The sequence below is a fragment of the Saimiri boliviensis genome, chromosome 3, assembly GCF_048565385.1.
Source record: "Saimiri boliviensis isolate mSaiBol1 chromosome 3, mSaiBol1.pri, whole genome shotgun sequence".
In the NCBI taxonomy this organism is placed as follows: domain Eukaryota; kingdom Metazoa; phylum Chordata; class Mammalia; order Primates; family Cebidae; genus Saimiri; species Saimiri boliviensis.
In genome coordinates this window covers 135,931,889-135,956,143 of record NC_133451.1, presented here as the reverse complement: position 1 = coordinate 135,956,143, position 24,255 = coordinate 135,931,889, and the positions used below count along the sequence as shown (strand labels likewise).

The following is a 24,255-nucleotide window of genomic DNA, read 5'->3' as shown; positions in this document are numbered from 1 at the left end:
GTGAATAAAGGTGCTGTAAATATTTGCATGCAGGTTTTTGTGTGAATGTAGGTTTTCAATTTAACTGAGTAAATACCCAGTAGAGTGATTATATAGTAAGCCTATGTTTAGCTTTGTGGGAGACTGCCAAACAGCCTTCAAAAATAGCTTTACCATTATTTGCATTCCCAACAATAATGAGAGTTCCTGCTTCTCCGTGTCATCATCAGCATTTGGTATTGTCAATTTTTAAAATTTTAGCCATTTTAATAGGTGTGTAGTGTTATCTCATTATTGTCTTCTCTAATGACAAGCAATGAGATGATGAGCTCCTTTCATATACATATTTGCCATCTGTAAGTTTTCCTTGGTAGGAATTAATTAATTACATTAGTCCATACATTTATCCAGATCTTTTTCCATTTTTAATGAGTTGTTTTCTTGTGGTTGAGTTTTAAGCATATTTTGCATACAAGTCCTTTATCAGATATACGTGTTTGCAAATATTTTCTCCAAGTCTGGCTTGTCTTTTCATTCTCTTAACAGTATCTTTTCCATAGCAGTTTTTAATTTCAATAAAATCTACCTTATTAATATTTTCTCTCATGGATTATGCTTTTGGCACCATATTTTAAAACTTATCATTAAATACAAGTAAACCTAGATTTTTTTCCTATGTTATCTTCTCAAAGTTTTATGGTTTTGCATTTTACATTTAGGCCTAAGATCTATTTTGAATTAATTTTTCTTTTCTTTCTTTTTTTTTTTACATATGAAAGTCCCCTTGTTCCGTCACCATTTGTTGGAAAGACTGTCCTTTCTCTATTGAATTGCCTTTGTTCTTTTGTCATGAATCAGTTGACTGTATTTGTCTGGATGTCTATTTGTGGGCTCTGTATTCTGTTCCACTGACCTATGGGTTTATTCTTTCACCAGTACCATGCTCTATTTATTACTGTAGCTTTACAGTAAATCTTGAAATTGGACAGTGTCAGTCCTCCAACTTTGTCTTTCAGTGTTGTGTTTTCTAGTGTGGGTCTTTTGCTTTTCCATAAAAATTGTGGAATCAGTTTGTTGATATACACAAAGTACCTTGCTGGGATCTTAGTTGAGATTGTGTTTAATCTACAGATCAAGTCAGGAAGAATGGACATATTAATGATATTGAATATTCCAGTCTATGAATATGGAACGGTCTTTCTATTCATTTTAGATCTTTTTTCTCTGTATAGATCATATACATATTTTGATAGATTTATGCCTAAGTATTTTTTTTTTTGGTGCAACTGTAAATGGTATTGTGTTTTAATTTCAAATTCCAATGGTTTATTACTGGTAACAATCAACTTTTGTATATTTACTTTGTATCTTCCAACCTTGCTATAATCACTTATTTTTTCCATGAGTTTATGTTGGTTCTTTGAGATTTTCCATACACAGTCATGGAATCTGCAGACAGTTTTATTTTTTTCTTTCTAAGCTGTATGCCTTTTATTTCCTGTCTTGCTTCATTAGCAAGGACTTCCTGTACAATGTTGAATAGGAGTCATGAGACAGGACATTCTTGCCTCCTTTCTTATCTTAGAGGGAAATCATCCAGTTCTCACCATTAAGTATGTTAGCTATAGGCTTTCTGTAGGTACTCTTTATCAAGTTGGGAAATTCTCTTTTATTCCTAGTTTGTTGAGAGTTTTATATGGCTGCATGCTGGACCTTGCCAAATGCTTCTGCTACATCTATTGATATAATCATAGGACTTTCTTCTTTAGCTTCTTGATGTGATTAATTACATAAATTCATTTTTAATTGTTGAGCCAGCCTTTCTTATCTGGAGTAAATCTCACTTGATCGTGATGTAGAATTCATTTTATACATTGTTAGATTTGATATGCTAATATTTTGATGAGGATTTTTGCATTTATGTTTTTGAGAGATTTTGGTCTATAGTTTACGTTTCTTGTAATGTCTTCATCTGTTTTTTTCTTTGAGGGTAATGCTGGCCTCAGTGAATGAATTTGCAAGTACTCCCTCTGTTTCTATTTTCTGGAAGATATTGTAGAGAACTGGTATCATTTATTCTTTAACTGTTTGGTAGAATTTACCAGTGAACATTATCTGGGCTTGGTGCTTTCTTTTTTTGAAGATTATTAATTATTGATTGGAATTTTAAATTGGTATAGGCCTATTCAGATGAACTATATCTCCTTGTGTGAGTTTTGGTATAGTTTGTGTTTTTCAAAGAATTAGTTCACTTCATCTAATTTATCCAAATTTGTGGGCATAGAATTGCTTGTAGCCTTTTCTTTTTATGTCCATGGGATTAGTAATGATGATCCCATTTTCTTTTCTCTTTTTTCAGGGGAACAGGGCCACACCTTGTCATCCAGGCTGGAATGCAGTGGTACAATCATAGCTCACTGGAACCTCTAACTCCTGGGCTTAAGCAATCCTCCTGCCTAGGACTACAGGCACATGGCATGATGCCTGGCTAATTTTTAGATTTTCTGTAGAGATGGGGTTTCATTATATTGCCCAGGCTGGTCTTGAACTCTTGGCCTCAAGTGATCCTCCCAAGTGCTGGGATGACAAGTGTGAACCACTAAGCCATTTTCTTTTATAATATTAGTAATTCGTATTTTCTCTTTTTTTTTCTTGGCTAGTCTAGGTAGAGTTTTATCAAATTTATTGATCTTTTCAAAGAACCAGCTTTTGGTTTCATTGTGTTTCCTCTATTGATTTCCTATTTTTAATTTCATCAATTTTTGCCAAAATTTCTGTTATTTCTTTTTGCTTGTTGTAGGCATAAATTACTCTTCTCTAATTTCCTCAGGTGGATTCTTAGATTATTTTAGATCTTCTTTTCTAATATATGCATTCAATGCTATAAATTTCCCTATAAGTACTGCTTTTGCTGCACGCCAGAAATTTTGATAAGTTGTATTTTCATTTTCATTTAGTTTAAATTATTTTAAAGTTTCTCTGGAGTCTCTTTGACCCATGTGTTACTTAGTCTTGTGTTATTTAACCTGTAAATATTTTGGAATTTTCCCTGCTATCTTTCTGTTATTAATTTCTAGCTTAATTCATTGTGGTCTGAGAGCATAGACTGTATAATTTCTATTTGTTTAAATTTATTTTGGAGTGTTTTATGGCCCAGAATGTGGTCTATTTTGGTGAATGTTCCATGTGATCTCAAGAAGAATATATACTCTGTTGATTTTGGATGAAATATTCTATAAATGTCATTTAGAATAAGCTGATGAATGGGACTGTTCAGGTCTATTATATTCTCATTAATTTTATGCCTGTTTGATCTACCAACTAGTAAAAGAGAGAAATTAAAATTGCTAACTATAATGGTCAATTTGTTGATTTCTCTTTGGAGTTCTATCAGTTTTTGTGTCACATATTTTGATGCTCTTTTTTTAGATGCATACATATTACAAATATCTTCTTGAATAACTGAGCCCTTTATCATTATGTAATGCCTTTTCTTTCTTTCTTTCTTTTTTTCTTTTTTTGAGGCAGATTCTTACTCTGTTGCCCAGGCTGGTGTGAAGCGGGGAGAGCATGGCTCACTGCAGCAATCACCTCCTAGGCTCAAGCAATTTTCCCATCTCAGCCTCTCAATTAGCTGGGACTACAGAAGCATGACACTATACCTGGCTAATTTTAAAATTATAGAGATGGGGTTTCATCATGTTACCCAAGCTGGTTTTGAACTCCTAGGCTCAATAGAGCCTTCCACCTCAGCCTCCCAAGTAGATGGGACTACAGATACATGCCACCACATCTAGCTGATTTTTTTTTTTTTTGGAGAGATAGGGTGTCACTTTGTTGCCCAAGCTGGTCTTGAACTCTTGGACTCAAGCAATTCTCCTACCTTGGGCTCTCAAAGTGCTGGAATTACAGGCATGAGCCTCTGTGCCCAGCCAAATGCCCTTTCTTATCCCTGATAATTTTCCTTGTTCTTAAGTCTACTTTGCTTGAAATTAATATAGCTAGTCCAGCTTTCTTTCGATTAGTGTTAGTTTGGAATATCTTTTCCCAAACTTTACTGTTGACATATCTGATAAAACATATAATTGCATCTGATTTTTGAGAATTAGTCTACTCTAACAATCTTTGTATTTTAATTTTTATATTTAGATCATTCACATTTGAAGTGATTAATGATATAGTTGGATTAATATCTACCATGTATGTAATTATTTTCTATTTGTTGCACTTGCTCCTTGTTTCTCTCTCTCTCTCTCTCTCTCTCTCTCTCTCTTTCTCTCTGCTTTCTCTGGTTTTAATTGGGTATTTTATGAGATTTCATTTTCTCTCCTCTATCCTCCTTTAAAATTATTTTTAATGGTTTCTCTAGAGTTTGCAAAATACATTCATAACTAATCCAAGTCCATTCTCCAATAACACTCTACTGCTTCATTGGTATTACATGTACCTTATAACAGAAATCCTAATTCCTCCCTCCTATTTATTATAATATTGCTGTCATTCATTTCAATTATCCATATAACATAATCACCCAATACATTGTTCCTATTTTAACTTCGAACAATCATCTATTAAAGCAATTAAGAATAAGAAATAAGTTTTATTTTATCTTCATTTATTCTTTCTCTGATACTCTTTCTTTCTTTATATAGATCATCTTAGTTTCTGGCCTAAATGACTTTACTTCTCTCTGAAGAGCTTTTTAAAAGCACTTCTTAAAGGTCAGAACTATTGGTAATGAATTTCCCATTTTTTGTTTGCCTGATAAATCTTTATTTCTCCTTCACTTTGAACTGAATTTCTCTGGCTATAGAATCCTAGATTGATGGGGGTTTTTCTTGCAATACTTTAAACATTTCACTTCACTTTCTTCTTGTTTGCATGGTTTGTTTTTTCTCCTCTCTGGCTGATTTTAAGGTTTCTCTTCATCTTTGACTTTCTGTAGTGTGGATTTGATATACCCAGGTATAGATTTCTTGGTATTTACCCTACTTGTTGTTCTCCGAGTTTCTTGGATTTGTGGTTTGGTGTCTCCTTAATCTTGGAAAACTGTTGGTTATTATTATTTAAAATATGTGTTCAGTTCCATTATGTCTTTCTTCTCCTTTTGGTATTCCAGTACGTGTATGTTATATTTTTTGAAAATGTCCTATAGTTATTAGATATCCTGTTCTGTTTTCTTTTCACTCTTTTTTTCTCTTTGCATATCAGTTTGGGAAGTTTCTACTGACATTATCTTCAAGCTTACCGATTACTTCCTGAGCTTTGTCCAATCTATTGACGACACCATTCAAGATATTCTTCCTTTCTGGTACCATTTTTTAATTTTTAACATTTTAAAATATTTTTTATTAGTTTCCACTTCTCTGATCACATCTATACTTGCATGTTGTCTACTTTTTCCATTGAGACCTTAGCATATTAGCCATCATTATTTTAAGTTTTATTTTATTTCTAATTGAAAAATAATTGTATATATTTATAAAGTACAGTATTATGTTTCTGTACATGTATACATTGTAAAATGATCAAATCAGGCTAATTAGCATATGTATCACCTCAAATATTTATCATTTTTTTGCAGTGAGAAATGTAAAATCTTCTCTTAGCTATTTTGGGACCTACAATACATTAATGTTAACTACAGTCATCATGCTGTGCAACAGAACACCAGACTTATTCCTCACATCTAACTGAAACTTTGTACTTGCTTACCAATATCTCCCCTTTCCCCAACCACCCACCCCTCTAATAGCCTCTGGTAACCACCATTCTACTCTACGTCTGTGAGTTTGACTTTTTAATCAGTTTTTTAAAATTCCTGGCCTGATAATTCCAAAATCTCTGGCACATCTGAGTCTGGTTCTGATGCTTCCTGTGTCTCTTCAGACTGTGTTTTTTTTTTTTTCCTTCTAGCATGACTTGTAATATTTGGTTTGAAAACAGACATGATGTATTGAGTAATAGACACTGAGATAAGAAGCAGGCCTTTAGTGTGAGGTTTTGTGTTAATTTGGCTAGGAGTTGGGATGTTTAATGTTTGCTGTGGTTGTAGGTGTCAAAGTCTTCAACTGCCACTAGTGTCCTTGTTTCTGTCTCTGCTGTTGTCTTTGGTTTCTCTAAACATTCCTTCTTACATAGAATCTAGGCCTTGCAGCTCTTTCAGCTCCAACCTTCAGTTATTACACTGGACACCTGTGGCTGTGGTGGCAGGGTGTAAGGGTAGTGGGAGCATTCTGTTATCATATGATTCAGTCTCTTTTAGGCCTCTGCCCCTGGGGTGGCCTTTACAAGTGTTTCTCAACTATTTTGTTTCCCCTTAGGTGAGACAGGTAGGCTAGAGGGAGCTGGAGTTGGGTCATTTCTTTTCCCTCCATATTGGATGAGGCTCTGATCAATCTTTTCCCTTGCTGTGGGAGGCCTTGTTATGGAGAACACTCTGGATCTGGTTCAAAGTGGTCACTTTTCCCCTCCCCTGTTGAAAGCATGAGAGTGCTTCTTGGGTTTTCACCATAAGAACCTGGTGGGGTAGCTGGAGGTAAAACCTAAACAAAATGTGGGGTTCCTGACTGCTTCCCAGGAGTTTCTCTCTCTCCCACTACTTTATGCGCTGCTTCCAGCAGTCCTTCAGAATTACTATGTTTGAATGTATGGCTTTGTTGTGTCTGTTTCCAAGGAGAAGATCTCAGCTTGACTTCCTGCATTAACCTGTCTCTCTAGATTTTGAGGTGGTGGTTTTCCCAGTGACCTCAATTCTCTGACAGGTCCAAGACAAGCCATTGATAATCAGTTTGGCCAGTATTTTTTCTTCTTATGAGATAGAAGTGATGACGTCCAAGCTTTTTATATGTTGGAGCTGAAAGCAGAAGGCCTTCCTATTTTTAAAAATTTCATCACTTTAACTATCAGAAAACAAAGGCTCCTTGTGGTTAAATGAGTAGCTGGAATCTTCCCAATCCAGAGCCAGTACTCTTTCACCATCCTGCTACATTAGGTTGGTGCAAAAGTAGTTGCTGTTTTTGCTATTAAAAGTAGTGGGAAAAAACACGATTACTTTTGCACCAACCTACTGTATCTCACAAAATCAGCCCAGGAAAACATCCTCAGAAAAAGCATGAGGCTAAATAGCTGGGTGTTGTGGCTCATGCCTGTAATCCCAGCACTTTGGGAGGCTGGCTGAGGTGGGCGGATGACCTGAGGTTAGGAGTTTGAAACCAACCTGGCCAACATAGTGAAATCCTGTCTTTACTAAAAATACAAAAATTAGCCAGGTGCAGTGTTAGGCACTTGTAATTACAGCTACTCAGGAGGCTGAGTCAGGAGAATTGCTTGAACCTGGGAGGCAGCAGTTGCAGTGAGCTGAGATTGTGACACTGCACTCCACCTGAGTGACAGAGTAAGAGACACACACACACACACACACACACACACACACACACACACACACAAACACATAAGGTAGAATAGAAGGATGTGGCAAAGTAGGATAAGCGGATGTACTGCTTTGGAAAAAACAATTCATTGTCTCCTCGTACAGGATATAAATCAAAGGTTGAGTATTCACTCTAGCTTTACAAAAAGTGTCTGGAAAAGGCTTCTTTTATTAGCAAACTGCTTTCACAGCATATGACTAAGTTCACACAAATGTTATATACAAACAGTATCTCTTGGATGCATTCAGAGTCAACTATTAGTACTGAACACTTACCATGTATCAGTCACTGCATTAGAAATTCAGATAGTTAATGAGCTTGTCCTTAATATGAGAGGAACTAACTAGTGAGGCTGGATTCTAGCCTTCTCTCTGCATATAATTAGTTATATGCCCTTGGCCAAGATTTTTAATTTCTCTGAACTCTATTTCACAAAGGGGATAAAAAAATAATTACCTTTCAAGGTAACTGAGGTAATTCCAGAAAGCACTTATCACAGCTGTAATAATAGTAATTTAATATAAATTTTTATATAGTAATTTTTATGTATGAGTATTATAGTAATTATATATATATATATAAATATGTTACTAATATTGCTAGAGGTTACAATATCAAGTCATGGAGATAAATTTCACCATATAGCCCCTTGTAGAAAAGAGCTAGCAATGTCATGAATCTTAGAAACATGTTCAAAGCTCTCAGTAGCTAGTCTTACATGCCAAGAAAAACAACTAAAAGCTAGGTTCTATCTGGATGATAGGGCAATTTAGGTCAGCATTTATGGACACATGTCTGTCAAATTCCATCCCAAAGACTTTAAATTCAGTAGTGTACTAGGCTGTGTTTTTTTGATATTGTTTACCCAAGTATAAGAAAGCTGGAAACCAGTGTTAGAATAAGCTAGTGGTACTCTAGGAACAATTTCAGCTCAGGTGGTTGCAGACATGACAAGAGTGCCCGAAATGGCTGTGCTCTGATGACCGCTCTGGAGGTGAATGTCCAAGAAGTGATGCAAAGGATGGGGAAAAGTCAAGGCCGCAGCATGGGAAAGGCTGGCCTCACATGCTGGCTCTCATCTGGGGCCACAGATTGAGTAGCTCCTCAATAGAGATGTACAGGAGAAAGGGGCTACTTAACCTGTTATTTTGGGACAATACCAATAGTTAGATGGATTGATGTACAAAGAAGTAGAAAATATTCCAATGACCAACCAAGTCTGTGAGCTAACCCAGCAGAGTATCAAGGCACCACGAGACCTGAATCTGTCCTTGACTATGCTGGGGGCAACTTTATGCAGGCTCCTGGCTTTGTCAAAGTGCTAGACAGGATCACCGTGATCATTATCACCATGAGAGGCATGAGCACAGGCGCCTGGTCACCTCCAAGGTGATCCTTAGGACCACAGAGCCCCTCTGGGTAGCCATAAAACATCGGAGTTGTATGACAGAGGGACATAGAAACAGCAACCTTAGGAGCAAAAGTGGGGTGACTAAAGGATTCAGGCAGATAGCAGTCAAAAGCAGATCCCTGGGGAGGCATTCCAGGTAGCACAGCTTGTACAGTTAGTAAGAGGAAACCACTCAGATGACTCCAGCTAACCAACAGGGGTCAGGCTCCAGGGTGTCAACCTGGTCCAGTGAAGCCTGAGTCACCTAGGGTTAGACCCTTCAATGGCCACAAGTCCTTTAAGGGGATTCTGACCCATAGGCAGGTCTGTCTTTGCCAGGAAGAGCAAGTGTGTAAGTGCCACACTTACACTTATCACTGGTGCAGTGACACACATCCTCCAAGAGTTGACACAAGAGCAGCTGCTTCAAATACAAGACAAGGATGGTCTTTGTACATAACCCACCTCAAAAAATCATCAAATCTGGCCAGGTGCAGTGGCTTACGCCTGTAATCCCAGCACTTTGGGAGGCCAAGGCAGGTGGATCACCTGAGGTTAAGAGTTTGAGAGCAGCCTGGCCAACATGGCGAAACCCTGTCTCTACTAAAAATACAAAAGTTAGCTGAGTGTGGTGGTGGATACCTGTAATCCCAGTTACTTGGGAGGCTGAGGCTGGAGAATTGCTTGAACCCAACAGGTGGAGGTTGTAGTGAGCCAAGATTGCATCACTGCACAGCAGCCTGGTCAGCAAGAGCGAAACTCCATTTCAAAAAAAAAAAAAAAAAAAAAAAATCATCAAATCAAAACGGTGCAGGAGTTGTGTGACACAGTGCAAGTCAAGGGCTCCTGGAGCACTGTTTCCTTTCAAGGTCAGGGGGCTTCCTATGCAAAACCCATACCTGTGTTACTATGGAAAAAAACCATTTTTTTTCTACATCAATCCAGAGATAACGATTAATTATAAAGAAAGAATGAATAAGGCTATGAACTGATTCCTTATGAATCTAGGTTTCTTGCTACATGAGGACTCCAGAAATTTTATCTTAGATATTTCCATTTTGCAGATAAGGAAACCACAGTTAAGATACACTTAAAGAGTGTTTCCTTGATATGAATGAAGAACTAGTGAGGTTTGATTCTAGTTTCATCCACTTGCAATATAAAGGATGTTTACTGTAATTGATAAGACAAAAGTGACATGGCAGAAAATAGATACATTTGCTTTAAACAATAAAATGAGATTCTCCTTTCTAACGAAATGTTCAAAATTGCCTAAACTTATATATTATACAGAACTCAAAGAATTCCTTTAGACCCTGTACTACATAGGAAATAAATTTTATGACAGGTAATAATAAAATAATATATTGGTCTAAGTCAACACTTCATATGTTACAGGCAAGTAGAGTCCATAAGGCTTTATAATGGCCATTCCATGACTCAGAACCATGTAGAGTGTTAACTGAGGACCTTCCCCCTTTGCAGCACTTCTCCATTTAGTCCACGTCTGAATCAATCGGAGGTTTTTAAAGTGTGGTTCCAGGACTGGCAGCCTCAGCACTACCAGCACCAGGAGGGAACTTGTTAGATATGCACATTTTTGGGTCCCTATTGAATCAGAAACTCTGGGGACAGGACCTGGGAACCATGTTTTCCACATGATTTTGATGCACCCTGCCCTAACCATTGAGAACTACTGTTCTAAACATTGTAATGGCAAGGTCTCAGGCCCTGACGTGGGAAGGTTCTAGTGAACCTGCTTGAATGAGATTAGTCTGTGAAAACAGAATCTTGCTCTGTGTTGCTGAGGTCAGTGCAGTGCTTGCATGAATGCATTTCCATGGATATGCAAACCATTAGTGCCAAGATAGTTTACTGCTAATGATGGATAGTGTCTTAGTCCATTCTGTGCTACTATACTAGAATATCACAGATTGGGTAATTTACAATGAAAAGAAATTTATTTCTCACATAATTTATTTATGTGAGAAATAAATTCATAATTTACAATGAAAAGAAATTTATTTCTCCTTCTGGAGGCTCAGAAGTCCAAGATTGAATGGCTGGCATCTGGTGAGGGCCATCTCACGGCATCATCTCATGGCATAAGCCAAGAGGGCCAGAGAAAGCGAGAAGGAGGACAGGGGGCTAAACTCGTCTTTTTATAAAGAACCCACTCCCGCAATAAAGGCATTAGTCCATTCATGAAGGCAGAGCCCTCATGACCTAATTGCTTCTCATTAGGCCCCACCTCCTAACAGTTGCATTGAATGTTTTGTTTCCAACACATGAACTTTAGGGGACACTCTCAAACCACAGCATTCTGTTCTGGCCCCAAATTCATGTTTTTCTCACATGTAAAATATATTCATTCCATCCCAATTGCCTCAAAGTCTTAACTTGTTCTGGCACCAACTCAAAAGTCCAAAGTCCAGGGTCTCATCTAAATCAGATGTGGGTGAGACTCAAGGCACAATTCATTCTGAGGCAAATTTCCCTCCAGCTATGAGCCTGTGAAATTAACAAGTTATCTTCTTCCAAAATACAATGATAGGTCAGGCAGAGGATAGACATTCCCATTCCAAAAGGGGGAAACAGGCAAGAAGAAAGGAGTAACAGGCCCCAAGCAAGTCTAAAACTCAACAAGGTGAACAATACTAAATCCTAAGACTTGAGGATAATCTTCTTTGACTCCATGTCCCACTTGCTGGGCATATTGAGGTAGGGTTTGGAACCCTGAGGCCTCAGGAAAAGCCTTGCCCCCATGGCTTTGGGGGGCTCAGCCCACACAACTCTCACAAGTTGGAATCTCATGCCCATAGCTCTACTAGGCTGGAGCTGCATGCTGGTAATTGTACAGTTCTGGGGCTTAGGGGGCATCCTCAACATGAAGGGCTCCCCTAGGCCTAGTGGGGACTCTCTGCTATGACTATGACTCCACATTTGTGCAGGGCATTGTCCTCCTCAGGGCTCTCTGTGGCCGCTCTGCCCCAAGACAAGTCTTTGTCTAGGCCCTCTGGTTGTTTGCAACATCCTTTGAAATCTAAGTGGAGGGTGTCATGGTGTCACAGCATGTGCCTACAGAAATAGCACCACCAAAATTGACGGCTTGTACCCTCCTGGGCAGCAGGTAGAGCTGCACCTGGGTTCCCTGAAGCCACAGCTGAAGTAGCCAAGGAGTGTGGTGCTGGAATTCAAGAAGCAGAGTTCTGAGGTGGCTCTGCTTCCTGGTCCTGAGGAAGGCATACTGGGAGAGTCACCCAAAACCATTCTGCTCTCCTAGAGCTCTGGGCCTGTGTTGGGAGGGGCAGCCTTGAATGTCAATGAAAAACCTTCAGGGTCATTTTCCTGTTGTCTTGATTAATTGCACCTGGCCTCCTCCTAGCTGTGTTAATTCCCTTTATCAAAGGGTCACTTGGCTACACCTTGCAAGCCTTTTTATTCTTTATATCGCGAAGCTGTGAGTTTTCCAAATTTTATATTGTTTCCCTTTTACTTATAAATTCCATCTTTTAAATCATTTCTCTCTTTCATTTTACTATATGCAGTTAAAAGAAGCCATGCAAGTCCTTCAATATATTGCTTAGAAGTTTCTTTCACCAGATATCCTGGTCCATTACTCTTAAATTTGCTTTCCATAAAGCCCTCCAGCATGGACACAGTTAAGCCAAGTTCTTTGTGACTTTATAATGAGGATGGACGTTACTTCAGTTTCCAAAACCTTGTTCCTCATTTCTGTCTGAGACCTCAGGAGAATGGCTTTTACTGTTCATATTTCTACCAACGTTCTGATTTAAGTGACCACTTAAGTAATCTCTAAGAAGTTTCAGACTTTCTCTATAGTTCTTTTCTTCTTCTGAGCCCTCACCAGCATCATCCTTAATACTCCATTACAGCAAGCCTAGCTGTTTCTAGCCTGCTCCTTCAGACTCTTCCAGCCTCTGTCCAATTATGCAGTTCCAAAGCTGCTTCCCCATTTTCAGGCATTTGTTACAGTAACAGCCCCACTTTTTGGTACCAGTTTTCTTTCTTAGTCTGTTTTGTGCTGCTATAACAGAATGCTGCAGACTGGGTAATTTATAATAAACAGCAATGTATTGCCTCATGGTCTGGAGGCTGGGAAGTTCAAGACAGAGGGGCTGGCATCTTGCAAGGGCCTTCTTGCTGTGTGTTTCATGGCAGAAGGTGAGAGGGCAAGAGAGAAAATGGGCCAACATTCATATTTTTATAATAAACCCACTCCCACAATAATGGCATCAATCCATTCACAAGGGCAGCGTCCTTATGGCTGAATCACCTCTTATTAGGCCCCACCTCCCAGCACTGTTGCATTGGAGATGAAATCTTCAACCCAAGTACTTTGGGGGACACATTCAGATCATGGCAGACAGCCTAAACCATTTCTTTTGGCTATTCCTAATCCTCCTTTCCTTGGCTGTTGGCAGAAGTTGTTCATGTGTGAAAGGAAAACTGGTTTACTTAAACCAGGGTTTCTCAGGCGTGGTACCATTGGCATTTTAGGCCAGATAATTTTTGCTGTGGGGAGCTGTCCTGCATTGGAGGATGTTTACCAGCATCCTCGGCCTCCATCCACCAGGTGCCAGTAGCAACTCCCGTCCCGCCTCCATCCCTGCAAGTCTTGACAATCAAAAGTGTTTCCAGACATTGCCAAATGACTCCTGAGAGTGAAACTGCACCTGGTTGAGAACCACTGACTTAAACCAAGGCAGTTCCTTCAAAGTGGTAACCAAGGGAGAATGTGTCCTGGAAAAAAAGTCAAGCTGATACAAGCTGGAGCAGGCTCCCAGTAGCCATGGGGGTGACTCACGTTGTAGGATCGGCCGTGCCTCTGCCTCCACTGAACCAGCACTATCTGGGCAATGACCAGAACACAGAGGAAGATCAAGATCATTTCCACGTGCATGGATTCATGGCCGCGGTGCATCTTGTACATCCTCTCCTGCTGCAGGCTGGAACCGGCAAATGAGGTCATCTGAAAAAGCCCTCAACCTTGCACATTTAGTTAAAAAAAAAAAAAAAAAAAAAGAAAAAAAAAAAAGAAGAACAGATTTGACAGATTTGGCTCACAAAATGCAATGGGGGATTTCTAATGTGAGGGTTGGTAAGTTTTGATTATAAATATTTCTAAGTTTTTCTTGGTTCCTTCCCTTTCTTGAGATCTGGAGAAGGAGCAGCTGGGAGCAGGAGCCTGACTCTCTTGGCAAAACCAGTTCCTCTTAGCCCTTTGCTTTCCCATGTGGTTGGCCTCAGCCTTGTCTTTTAAGTAAAAAACTAATGGGCCCCAGGAAGACCTGGGCCCCAGTCCCTGATCTGTCACTTCATTGCCTTACAACCTTGGGGAAGTCATTTATCCTCTCTGGGCCTCAGTTTCCTCATTTGCAAATTTAAGATAACCATCCTTCTGTAACTGACAAGGTTGTTGTAAGACTATAAAGCACATTGTTATTTTATTTGTACCTATATGAGGAATAATTATTATTGGGCTGCAATCAGATGAAACTTCCATTTTTGAAAGTCAAAAAGAGTCAAATGTTGGTAATTTTAAATAATTTCCGACCATTTCAAGTAAAAGGATACCCTGCAGATTCTGTCTATGCCAGAGGAGAGTATATTATCCACAGGGCAATGGAAAGCTACTCAATGAGTTGTATAAATTGTTACAGAACTATTACAGAGAGAAAGAATAGGCTTAAGTGTTATCTTAGACATGCACAGACATTCCCATGATGGCTGAATGTTTCCATTTTAGTTGGATGATTAGTTTTGCACAATGGCACAGAAAATCAACAAAATAGTTTATCATCTGGTTTAACATCCTGGAGTAGCCTCAACGAAAACCCACAGCAGTGGTTCTTGACCTTGTCTGTAAGTTAGGAATCACTGGGAAGCTTTAAAAAAACCTTAACCTCCGATATCCACATCAATTAGATGACCATTTCTGGGTGTTAGGGGCTGAACTGTACCCTCTCAAAGTTCATACACTGAAGTCCTAATCCCCTATACTTGAACGTGCCAACCAAAACGTGCCAGCACCTTAATGTTGGACTTTCAGCCTCCAGAACTGTGAGAAAATAAATTTATGTGGTTTAAGCCACCTATTCTGTGGTATTTTGTTATGCTATTCCTAGCAAATTAATACAGATTTGCAGGATGGGATCTGGCATCAGGAATTTTTCAGGCATCCCATGTCATTTTAAGGGGCAGCTAAGATTGAGAACCACAAGCCTAGAGGAAGAGAAAGAGGCCCAGGGTCAAGATGAGCGAACATGCGGAGCAATTATGAATGTTGTCAGTTACTTTCTAAATACTGGTTAGCATCATCTTTCATCCCTGGTGTGGCACCATCAGTCACGAAATCTCTTAAAGTTGTTTCCACTTACGACTGGTTACAGTATGCAGTAAGCTAGTGTACCACCCAGAAAACGCCGCAGGGTAACAGTCTGTGCCATGAGATAGTGACTTTTTAAAGGCACTTGATGGGTATGTGGGTTGGGTTCTCTTCCTCTGTCAGCATTTCTACAGCAACTCTGAAGAGCAGAGTAGTGAATGCCTCAGAAAAGGGCCCCATCCAAATCCCACGGGTGCCCCCTGCTGGAAAACATGTAGAAATCAGCCCACAAAACCTAATAAATACTCCTGCTCAAGTTCAGCTTCTTTGAAAGGGATTCTCAGAATGTCAGTGCTAGCAGCAGTTACCATAGATGGAATGAATCTCCTTCATTTATCAAATGACAAAGTTGAAATCCATATCAGAATATTAATCTCTCTATTGGAAGATAAGCTCAGGAGACAAGAATGATTTCTAGAAGTTCATTAAAAACAAAACAAACCAAAAAATACTTGACCCCCTGAAGAAATGCGAAGAAAAATGAAAAGAGTACAAGAGCTTAGTTGTGTTTTTTACAGCTCCAAATCTAAAATAGCTATTTAATATTCTGTATAATTAACAGACTTTGAACTTAGGCCATATAGATAAAAGAGTGACTTCATGATCAGTCTAAAATAGAACTTGCAGAGATATAAAATAAAATATGCTTCATGAGGTTAATCTATTAATCTATTATAACAGGCTATCTACAATAAAAATGTATCTCAAATGGGTTAACCTATGTTGAAGTACTTTGAAAAGTATATATTGGTGTACAAATGTAGTAAGTATATTCTTTTTTGAGTAGAAATACATCCAAAATTAACTGCTGTAATATAAAAAAGGAGGAGCTTTTCATTTTTATTTCACTTCCTGTGGTGCTCACAGGGTCCGATGGCCTTACAGTATGTACCAGAACACAGGGTCAATGGTAGAGGAACAAAACCAGTGTATCTTGTGGCTAAAATAAATAGTAGCTTGACACAGCCATATTTTGAAGAATATATTAATTCAGCTTTGTGGGACTGCATGATCTTTTCCTACAGACATGCCGCAGCAAAAAGCGGAAATCCATGCAGTTTTGGTCTATAGTTATTTGTGCATCCTACCCCATCTTCCCTATCCTGGAAAATTCACAATTTTTCAACTGTTAAGATAAAAATCTAATTTTTAGCAAAACATCTCTTAAAAAATACTAATTACTTACTTCCATGCATCTTCTGCAGAAAGTTTTGTATGAGAGACCTGAAAAACATAAAAAGGGCCCTTATCAAAAAATGTCCTTGTTTATTTGGCTTGTATGTTAAAGCAATACATGGAAAACCCAAATCATGAAAAATAACAATACCACATAGTATTTGAATAACTTGGGTTAACAGTCCTAGTAAAATAATTTGCTTATAGAACTAAAACAACACAAACAAAAAAAGAGTAATCAGGTCCCTGTTAAATAAGTATATGATCATGTTCTCAAAGGATCAGATGAGGCTCCATTTCAGTGGTTTTGTTTTGGCAAATCAGTCAAAGTTACAGAGAGTGGTCTCCTAATAGGCGGTGCTCCTCTGGCTTCTAGGATATGAAGTGTGAGTCTGAGCATCCCTAAAAAACATCTGTTTTGTTGGTATCTTAAATGATGGTAGTCAGTAAATATCATTTCCAATCTCAGTGAGTAAATACCATTTCCAAGTTCAAAGTTTCAGAGACAGAGCTGACCAGAGGCTCTGTTCATTTGGCGCATTCTTGTACTCTCCTGTTAAGAAGGCATCATTACTGACTCCAGGGAAGGGAGTAATCTGGGCTTGTGCTCTTACAAATTGAGCTGGAGAGCAGAGAGATCATCTCCAGAACAGTGCTTTTTGGATTACCTGCAGAGTCCACCCACAGACTGCCTTTTCTAGATTATTGCTAACCTACTACATTTGGTCATTCGAAACCTTTAAGGCCAAAGCTATAATCATGTAACTTTGGGGGAGAATACAGAAGAGCATAGAAAGCCAATGTTTTTGCCCCCAAAGCAGAATTTAGCAGAGAGAGACCTGTGGAAAAAAGGAGGAGACTCATGCACCTTAACTACCTGAGGCTCGCTTCACTCCTGGAACTCAACACTTGAGCCCAGCTGTTGTGACCTCCATTTGAATATTAGGGACCCACCTGGTGGGATCACCTGGGGGCAGGGAGCCATACACTTCCTGTTTCCTGGCATCACCCAGAAAGGTCCCGGCATTGTGCAAATATTGCCGAAACTTATACTTTTCAATTTCATCCAAATCCTTGTTCTCTCTTGAATGTGAGAAAGAAAATCTTAAAAGTACTAGAAGAAATTATGAGTAAACATGTTTATAATTGTGCAGTGGAAAAGGCAAATTTAAGTATGATGTAGAGCCCAGAAATTATAAAGTTAAAAAAGTGACAGATTTTGAGGACATAAAAATAAAGTACATTGTAATGCTCAATATTTGAAAGACATATTGAACTGGAGAAAGCATAACATATGTGAGGGGCAAAAAATCAATAAGCAAACGTAAAATGAGCTTTTATAATTTATCAAAAAGAGACAGATGGTCCAAAAGGGCAAAATACATGAATAAGAAATTCATGAATTGAGATATACAAATGATCAATAAATTTATGGAAAGGTGTTCAAGCTCACTAGTAATAAGTGTATTAAAAAATAATAAGGCCGGGCACGGTGGCTCACACCTATAATCCCAGCACTTTGGGAGGCAGAGGCGGGTGGATCAGGAGATCAGGAGTTCAAGACCAGACTGGCCAACATGGTGAAACCCTGTCTCTACTAAAAATACAAAAATTAGCTGGGCATGGTGGCGCATGCCTGTAATCCCAGCTACTTGGGAGACTGAGGTAGAAGAATTGCTTGAACCAGGACCCCAGAGGTAGAGGTTGCAGTGAGCTGAGATCACGCCACTGCACTCTGGTATGAGCTACAGAGCAAGACTACATCTTAAAAAAAAAAAAAAAAAAAAAAAAGTAAAAACAAGGTCTTCTAGTGAACCATGTTAAGTAAAAAAAGTGTGCTTACCTCCCCTCCCTCCCCAAACACCACTAGAACAACGCAAAAGAATGTGATCCTCCAAGTCCAAGGAAAATGAGAGAGGAGTCCAGAGCAATCAATTCTGGAACTGAACAGCAGATGGGCCAGCAGAAGGGGACACCGGGACACCACAGGGCAAAGACACGGAAGCCCACCAGCATGCGGGCAGTGCAGAGCAGAATGTGTGTCCTAAGACCCTCAGAAGGGTTGTAGATTGCAGGGTCCTAAGGCGTCTGGAAGTGGGAGATGCAACTGGGGTTTATAACATGAGGTTTACTGAAAGCCAGTTTAAGGCTCAGAGGTCCCCACACTAGCAGAGTGCTAGCGGTTCAATCCGAGGCACAGGCCCAGAGGCACCAGGCACGTGGAGGGAGAGCAGAGGGCACTGACAGCCTTCATCTGAGTCTGGAGAGTCCCAAAATCCTGTCTTGGCTGACCAGGGTCCCCAGTGAACTGAAGTGAGGTAGTGCGGGAGCAGCTTGGAACTGCTTGGAAATCCCAAGTCTGAAAAGTGAGGTGTGTGGTGGGAGCGCCTACCTACCACAGCTTCCTTGGGAGTCAGTGGGGTCAGTCCATCCTCCCTGGCGGCATCACCTCCAGATCAGGCTGCAGGGGCCCTGCCTTGCTTTAGAACACCCCAGACATCTCAAACCCCAAAACATAAAAGAATTGTGTTTTTGTCTTTTTTGTCTCTTAAGAAAATATTTTGAAAGTCTGTTAACTGATTTTTTGAGTAGACCTTGATTGGAGAGAGATGATGTAAGATTGATACCCCAGGGGATTGGGAGGTTGGGGAGAAGAAAAAGAATACAGGTATTGATTGACTTACGACCTATGCAACTTACGACCATTCGACTTTATGACCACAATCGCTAGCCACGACTGCTCCGCGTCTGGCAGCACAAACGTTACCCAGCTGGGCGTACGACAGTGCGGACCAGCTTCCGGCAGCACCACCATCTCCGCGTGCACCATTTCAACTGTTATCCCAGACTCGGTACAGCAGTTTGTGTTTTGTGTCTTGGATATTTTTCATCAAAACCCTCCCAAGATGTCTACCAAGAGGAAATTGTCTTTGTCTACACCTCAGCCTGCCAAGAAGGAAAGAAAGGCCATCGATCTCGACACGAAAATGAAGGTAATTAAGCAGTGCGAAGGAGGAAAGAAAGTGACTGTGATCGCACGTAATACGAAGTTATCACACTTGACTGTGTCGACGATTTTGAAAGATAAAGAAAGAATTCGTGAAGCTGGGAAAGGTTCTGCACCCATGCGATCAACAGTTATAACAAAGCAACGAAGCGGGCCCATCCACGAAATGGAGAAATTGCTATATATTTGGATGGAAGATCAAATTCAAAAACGGACACTATTAAGTCTTTTTACTGTGCAGATGAAGGCGAGAAGTCTATTTCAGACTCTGAAGGAGTGTGCTGGGGAAGATTACAGTCAAGAATTTGTAGCAAGCACTGGCTGGTTCCAGAGATTCATCATTTCACAGTACTGTACATATAGCCTACTCAACTTACGACCAAATAGTGTTACGACGGGTCTGTCGGAACCAATCGTGGTCGTAAGTCGAGCACTAGCTGTAGCCTGTGTTCTGGGAAATCGGAGATAAAGTTTTAAAATTTGGCTTTCCCAAACCATCTAAAGTGGGTGTCTCGCCTGACCAGGCTCCCCAGTGAACTGAAGTGGGGTAGTCTGGGAGCAGCTTGTAACTGCTTGGAAATCCCAAGTCTAAAAAGTGAGGTGTGTGGTGGGAGATCCTAAGTACCACAGCTTCCTTGGTTGTTAGTGGGGTCAGTTCTCATCCTTGGTTTCAGCACTGTAGTGGGTTGAATTGTGTCCTCCAAAAAGACATGTCTGAGGTCTAACCCCTGGTACCTAGAATGTAATCTTATTTTGAAATAGGGTATTTGCAGATGTAATTGAGGACCTCAGGGTAAGACCATCTAAATTTAGGGCAGGTCCTAAATCCAACAACTAGTGTCCTTACAAGAGAAAGAAGAGGAAGATTTGACATCCAGAGACACAGGCACAGAGTAGCAAGGCGGAGTAGAATGCCATGTGAAGATGGAAACAGGGACTGGAGTGATGCAGCTGCAAGCCAAGAACACCTGGAGTCATTAGAGATGGATGGGGCAAGTAAGAAGTCTCTCCTAGAGGGAGATGACCCTGTTGACACCTAGATTTTGAACTCCTGGCCTCCAGAACTGTGAGAGAATACATTTTTTTGTGGTTATGGCAGCCCTAGGAAACTAGTACAGGTCCCAGCAGATCCTTGCTACCACTCAAGCCTGTAGTCAGCAGTGCAGTTAGGGAGAATGTGGCTACACGGGCCACAGGTGGACCTGCAGGCAGGGCTGTGAGAGCAGATCAGTTGATAATACTTAGACATGTGGCACAAGGGCCTCCATTTGTGCTCTTGGCCTAGCCATGTTAGATATGAGCTTGCTTACTTGGCTGGCAGCCAGATGTGCCCCTTACACACAGAATAAATCAATCTAAGCCAAGAGAAAAGACCTATAGCTATGAACAGTCCTTGTTCTCCCTATGGAAAGGCCCAGCCAGGCCACCACTGAGGTCTGCTTGTCAACAAGCTTTCCCTGCTAGCAAGGGCTTAACTGTGCTGTAGAGTCTCGCTTTTGTGAGACAAATGAACAATCAAAGATCACAAGATGTTTGAGATAGGAAAGGGTTCTATACCCATGATGACACTGAGCCTTAAAGAACATAGAAAAACAACGAAAAGCTCTTAGGAATTAAAAAGAAGACAGAAATAAAAAATCGAATGGAAAAATTGAAGATAAATGGAAGAACTCAGGAAGAATTTTAAAAAAACCTCAAAGAGATGGAAAACAGGAGAGAAAATATAAGAATATGAGAGAATTGGGCCAGGAAATCTCCTCACATCCAAAAAAAAAGGAGTTATAGAACCAGAGAAGATAACAGATGGCAGGAAGTTTAAAAGAAATTATAGAAGAAAATTTCCAAGGATTGAAAGATACCTGTTTTAAAAATGAAATACTCACCAAGTACCCAGCATGATGGATGAAAAGACCCATATCTTTGTATGTCTATGTAAAGGAATCTATAAGATATATAAAATAACACAGATTCACATTTACTGACATAAAATGTTTTCATGACATATTGTTAACAGAAAAAACATGCTGCAAAACAGTTGTGTATAATCTGAGCCTATTTATGTAAATGTATAGTTACATAAAGAGACATCTGGAAGAAAAAAATCCAGAAGAATGGTTCCCAAGATGTTAACAGGAGTGCCCCATGAATGGTGATGCGTCTTGGGTATTTTCTTTCTTTCTTACAGTTCTTTACATTAAGTGTATTCTGCGTGAACATATGTCACTAAAAAGAACAGTACAAAAGTAAGCTTGCCTCTGCCCTCTCTTTTATCGTTTTCCTTGTCTGATCAGTTGCCACGTTGTTTTTTTCCTGTGTCAGAACCATCATTTTGGCTAGCTAAATCTGCGTGGGCTCCAGATGCTTCTGAATGCCTCCTACGTTGCTCCACTTAGGAATCTCTCTCTCAGATATGTGAATTAACCTGCCCTAAAGTAAACATACTTGTTTCCCCCCAAGCTGCTCCCACTTCATTGTCCCTGTCTCGGTCAATAGCATCCTGTCCTATCTATCCAATTGCCCAAAGCAGAAAAGCCTGAGGCATCATCCCTGCCCCCAACCAACCATGTACCTCTAACCTACTACTCTCCTGTTGACCCTACCTATAAATGCCTCACAAACATGCCCCCTTCTCTCCACCCCTGTGGCTTTTATACCATTCATTTTTTCATTCATTCAGCAAATATGGAGCGATGCCTCCCCCATGCCAGCCACTGGCTTACGAGCCGTTATTCATGGGTGAGGAAGACAGACAAAGTGCCTGTCCTCATGAATAGGGCCGTGTGTTCCAGAGGAAATGACGCACAATAAACAAGCAAACAAAACAACTGCCTAATGAAGTGAATTCTATGAAGAAAATAGAATGTGTGATAAAGAATAACCAGCATCAGGGAATGGTTGTCACCCTTTAGATAGGGTGGCAAGGGGAGGATGAGACAGAGGCCAGCATGCAGGGTGTCCCCCGCCTCTGAAGCCCTTGCCTTTACTCTCTTCCGCCTTCAAACACTAAGAGTGCTCCCATTAAAGGTAGACTGATCCTATTATTTTCTTCCTGCCCGAAATCCAACATGGCTCACAAGGCCTTGTATCCCATTTCAGCCTCCCCTCTCTCTCTACTGCCCCTGCATGCCCTCTGCTCCTTTCAGCCTCCAAGCTGGGTTGCCTCATTGCTGCCCACCCTTGGGTCCCACTTACCCCAGGACACCCTTTCAGTGAGGCCCCTCCCAGGATATCTACTGACCTTGAACATTGTTACCAGACTGCATTGGTGATGACTCACTTACTTACCTGAATCTGTAGGGGGCCAGGGCTGGTCTCATCCCCCCACTGAATCCCCATGTCTGGCACATGGCACGCTCATTGTATTTGGAGACTGCCATCCCTTGTGGAATTGGCTCTCATCATCTCTCCCGTGAACTGGGGCCTCCAAACTGATTTCCCCACTTTCAACTCTTCCCTTACAATAGCCACCTGTTAGAAAAATCTGTCTACAACAAGTGGGAAAACCGTAACAATGAACTCCGAAACTACTGATGTTCCTGGGCCACATGTGAGTGCCAGATAGGAATGTTAGTTTGGAGGGGTGTATTCATTGGTGAGGAATGTCACAAGGCAAGGCTGCATGACTGTGGATGGAGAGGAGGGGCTGTGCATGGTTTACCCCAAGGAGGGAGCAGTTTTGGGGGAAGTGGTGGGTTCTCTCAGCTCTCAGGAGAAATCAGAGCCTGGAAAGCAAACCTTAGACAAGCAGAAGAGGGAACTCCTAAACCCATACTCTCTGCTCTCTTACACTCCAATTTTAAGGAGTTTCAAACATGCCCAACCAGTAGCAGACTCAAAAGACTCTAGGGGTTGTAGCTGGGCAGGTGGAGGATGGGGAATAGGGAGATGGTGTTTGTCGCTGGAGTTTGGGTCCCACAGCATGAGATTGTATGTTACTGTTCATTTATTCATTCAGTAGATATTTATTGAGCTCTTGCCATTTGCTGAGACTGTTCTAGGTCCTGGAAATACAAGAGCAAGCAAGGCAGACCACCTGGCTGCTCTGCTGGAGCTTTTGTGCCTGAAGGAGGTTCTTAGGCAATCAAATACACACACACACACACATACTTCAGGTAACTATAAGGGTGGTGAAGGAAAATAAAAGAGGGTGAGGTTCAAACTAAAGGGATGCTATCAGATACAGGCTGGTTACTATCTCTACTTTTCCTTTCTTATCCCTAGCTCTAGCAAAGTCAAGAAACCAGCCTTCTTGAACTTTGATGTGCAAATGAATCACCCTGGGGTCTGGTTAAAATGCAGATTACGATTCAGTGGGTCTGGCGTGGGAACTGAGACTCTGCATTTTTAACAGGCTCCCAGGTGATGCCTTGGCTGCTGGACCCTGAACCACGCTATCTTGTCGCGAGGGGATTAAGGGAAAAGCTGTGAGTCCCTCCTAGGGCAGCCTTAACAGAGAGGCAGAACCTCCTGAGGGCAGCAAACCAGACAGTGATGACAGCCTTAAGGAAGAGCAAACATCAGCAAATTCACCAGTGCTAGGTTCTCTGACCCTGCTGGCACGCATTGATCAATTCAGAACCCCCCTTTGGATAATCTGGGTTTGAACCAGCAGAAAGTCATTGAGTGTCGTTAAAAGTTTCCCATTTTGCGGTACACAAGCCCCTCCACAGCCTAGCCCACCCTTATTTTTTGCTATAAGCATTCCTGATCCCTAGGTTTCTGCCAGACAGAGTGGACAGTCCCCTCTCGTTGCCTTTTCCCATGGCCATCCATCTCAACATTAAAAAAAAAAATCTCCAAGCCCTTTGATAGTGCTGTTGCCTCCATCTAGAATTCGCTGGTCCCTGCAGTCAGATCCTGT

At 40.6% G+C, this 24,255-nt stretch overlaps 2 protein-coding genes across 6 annotated transcripts in view; one reads left to right on the top strand and one right to left on the bottom strand.

Moving 5' to 3' along the window:
• The window catches only part of TLR2 (toll like receptor 2), a 274,882-nt gene that overhangs the window by 54,010 nt on the left and 196,617 nt on the right, over nucleotides 1–24,255 (top strand). The window lies entirely within an intron of this gene.
• Nucleotides 1–24,255, bottom strand: part of RNF175 (ring finger protein 175) — a 50,706-nt gene that overhangs the window by 24,980 nt on the left and 1,471 nt on the right. For both annotated transcript variants that reach the window (XM_039479136.2, XM_074396805.1), the window contains exons 2-3: nucleotides 16,398–16,435; nucleotides 13,631–13,772 (exon numbers count right to left, since the gene is read on the bottom strand). In XM_039479136.2, coding sequence (XP_039335070.1) covers nucleotides 13,631–13,772; nucleotides 16,398–16,435 — 180 coding nt within the window. The remainder of the gene's footprint in view (nucleotides 1–13,630; nucleotides 13,773–16,397; nucleotides 16,436–24,255) is intronic.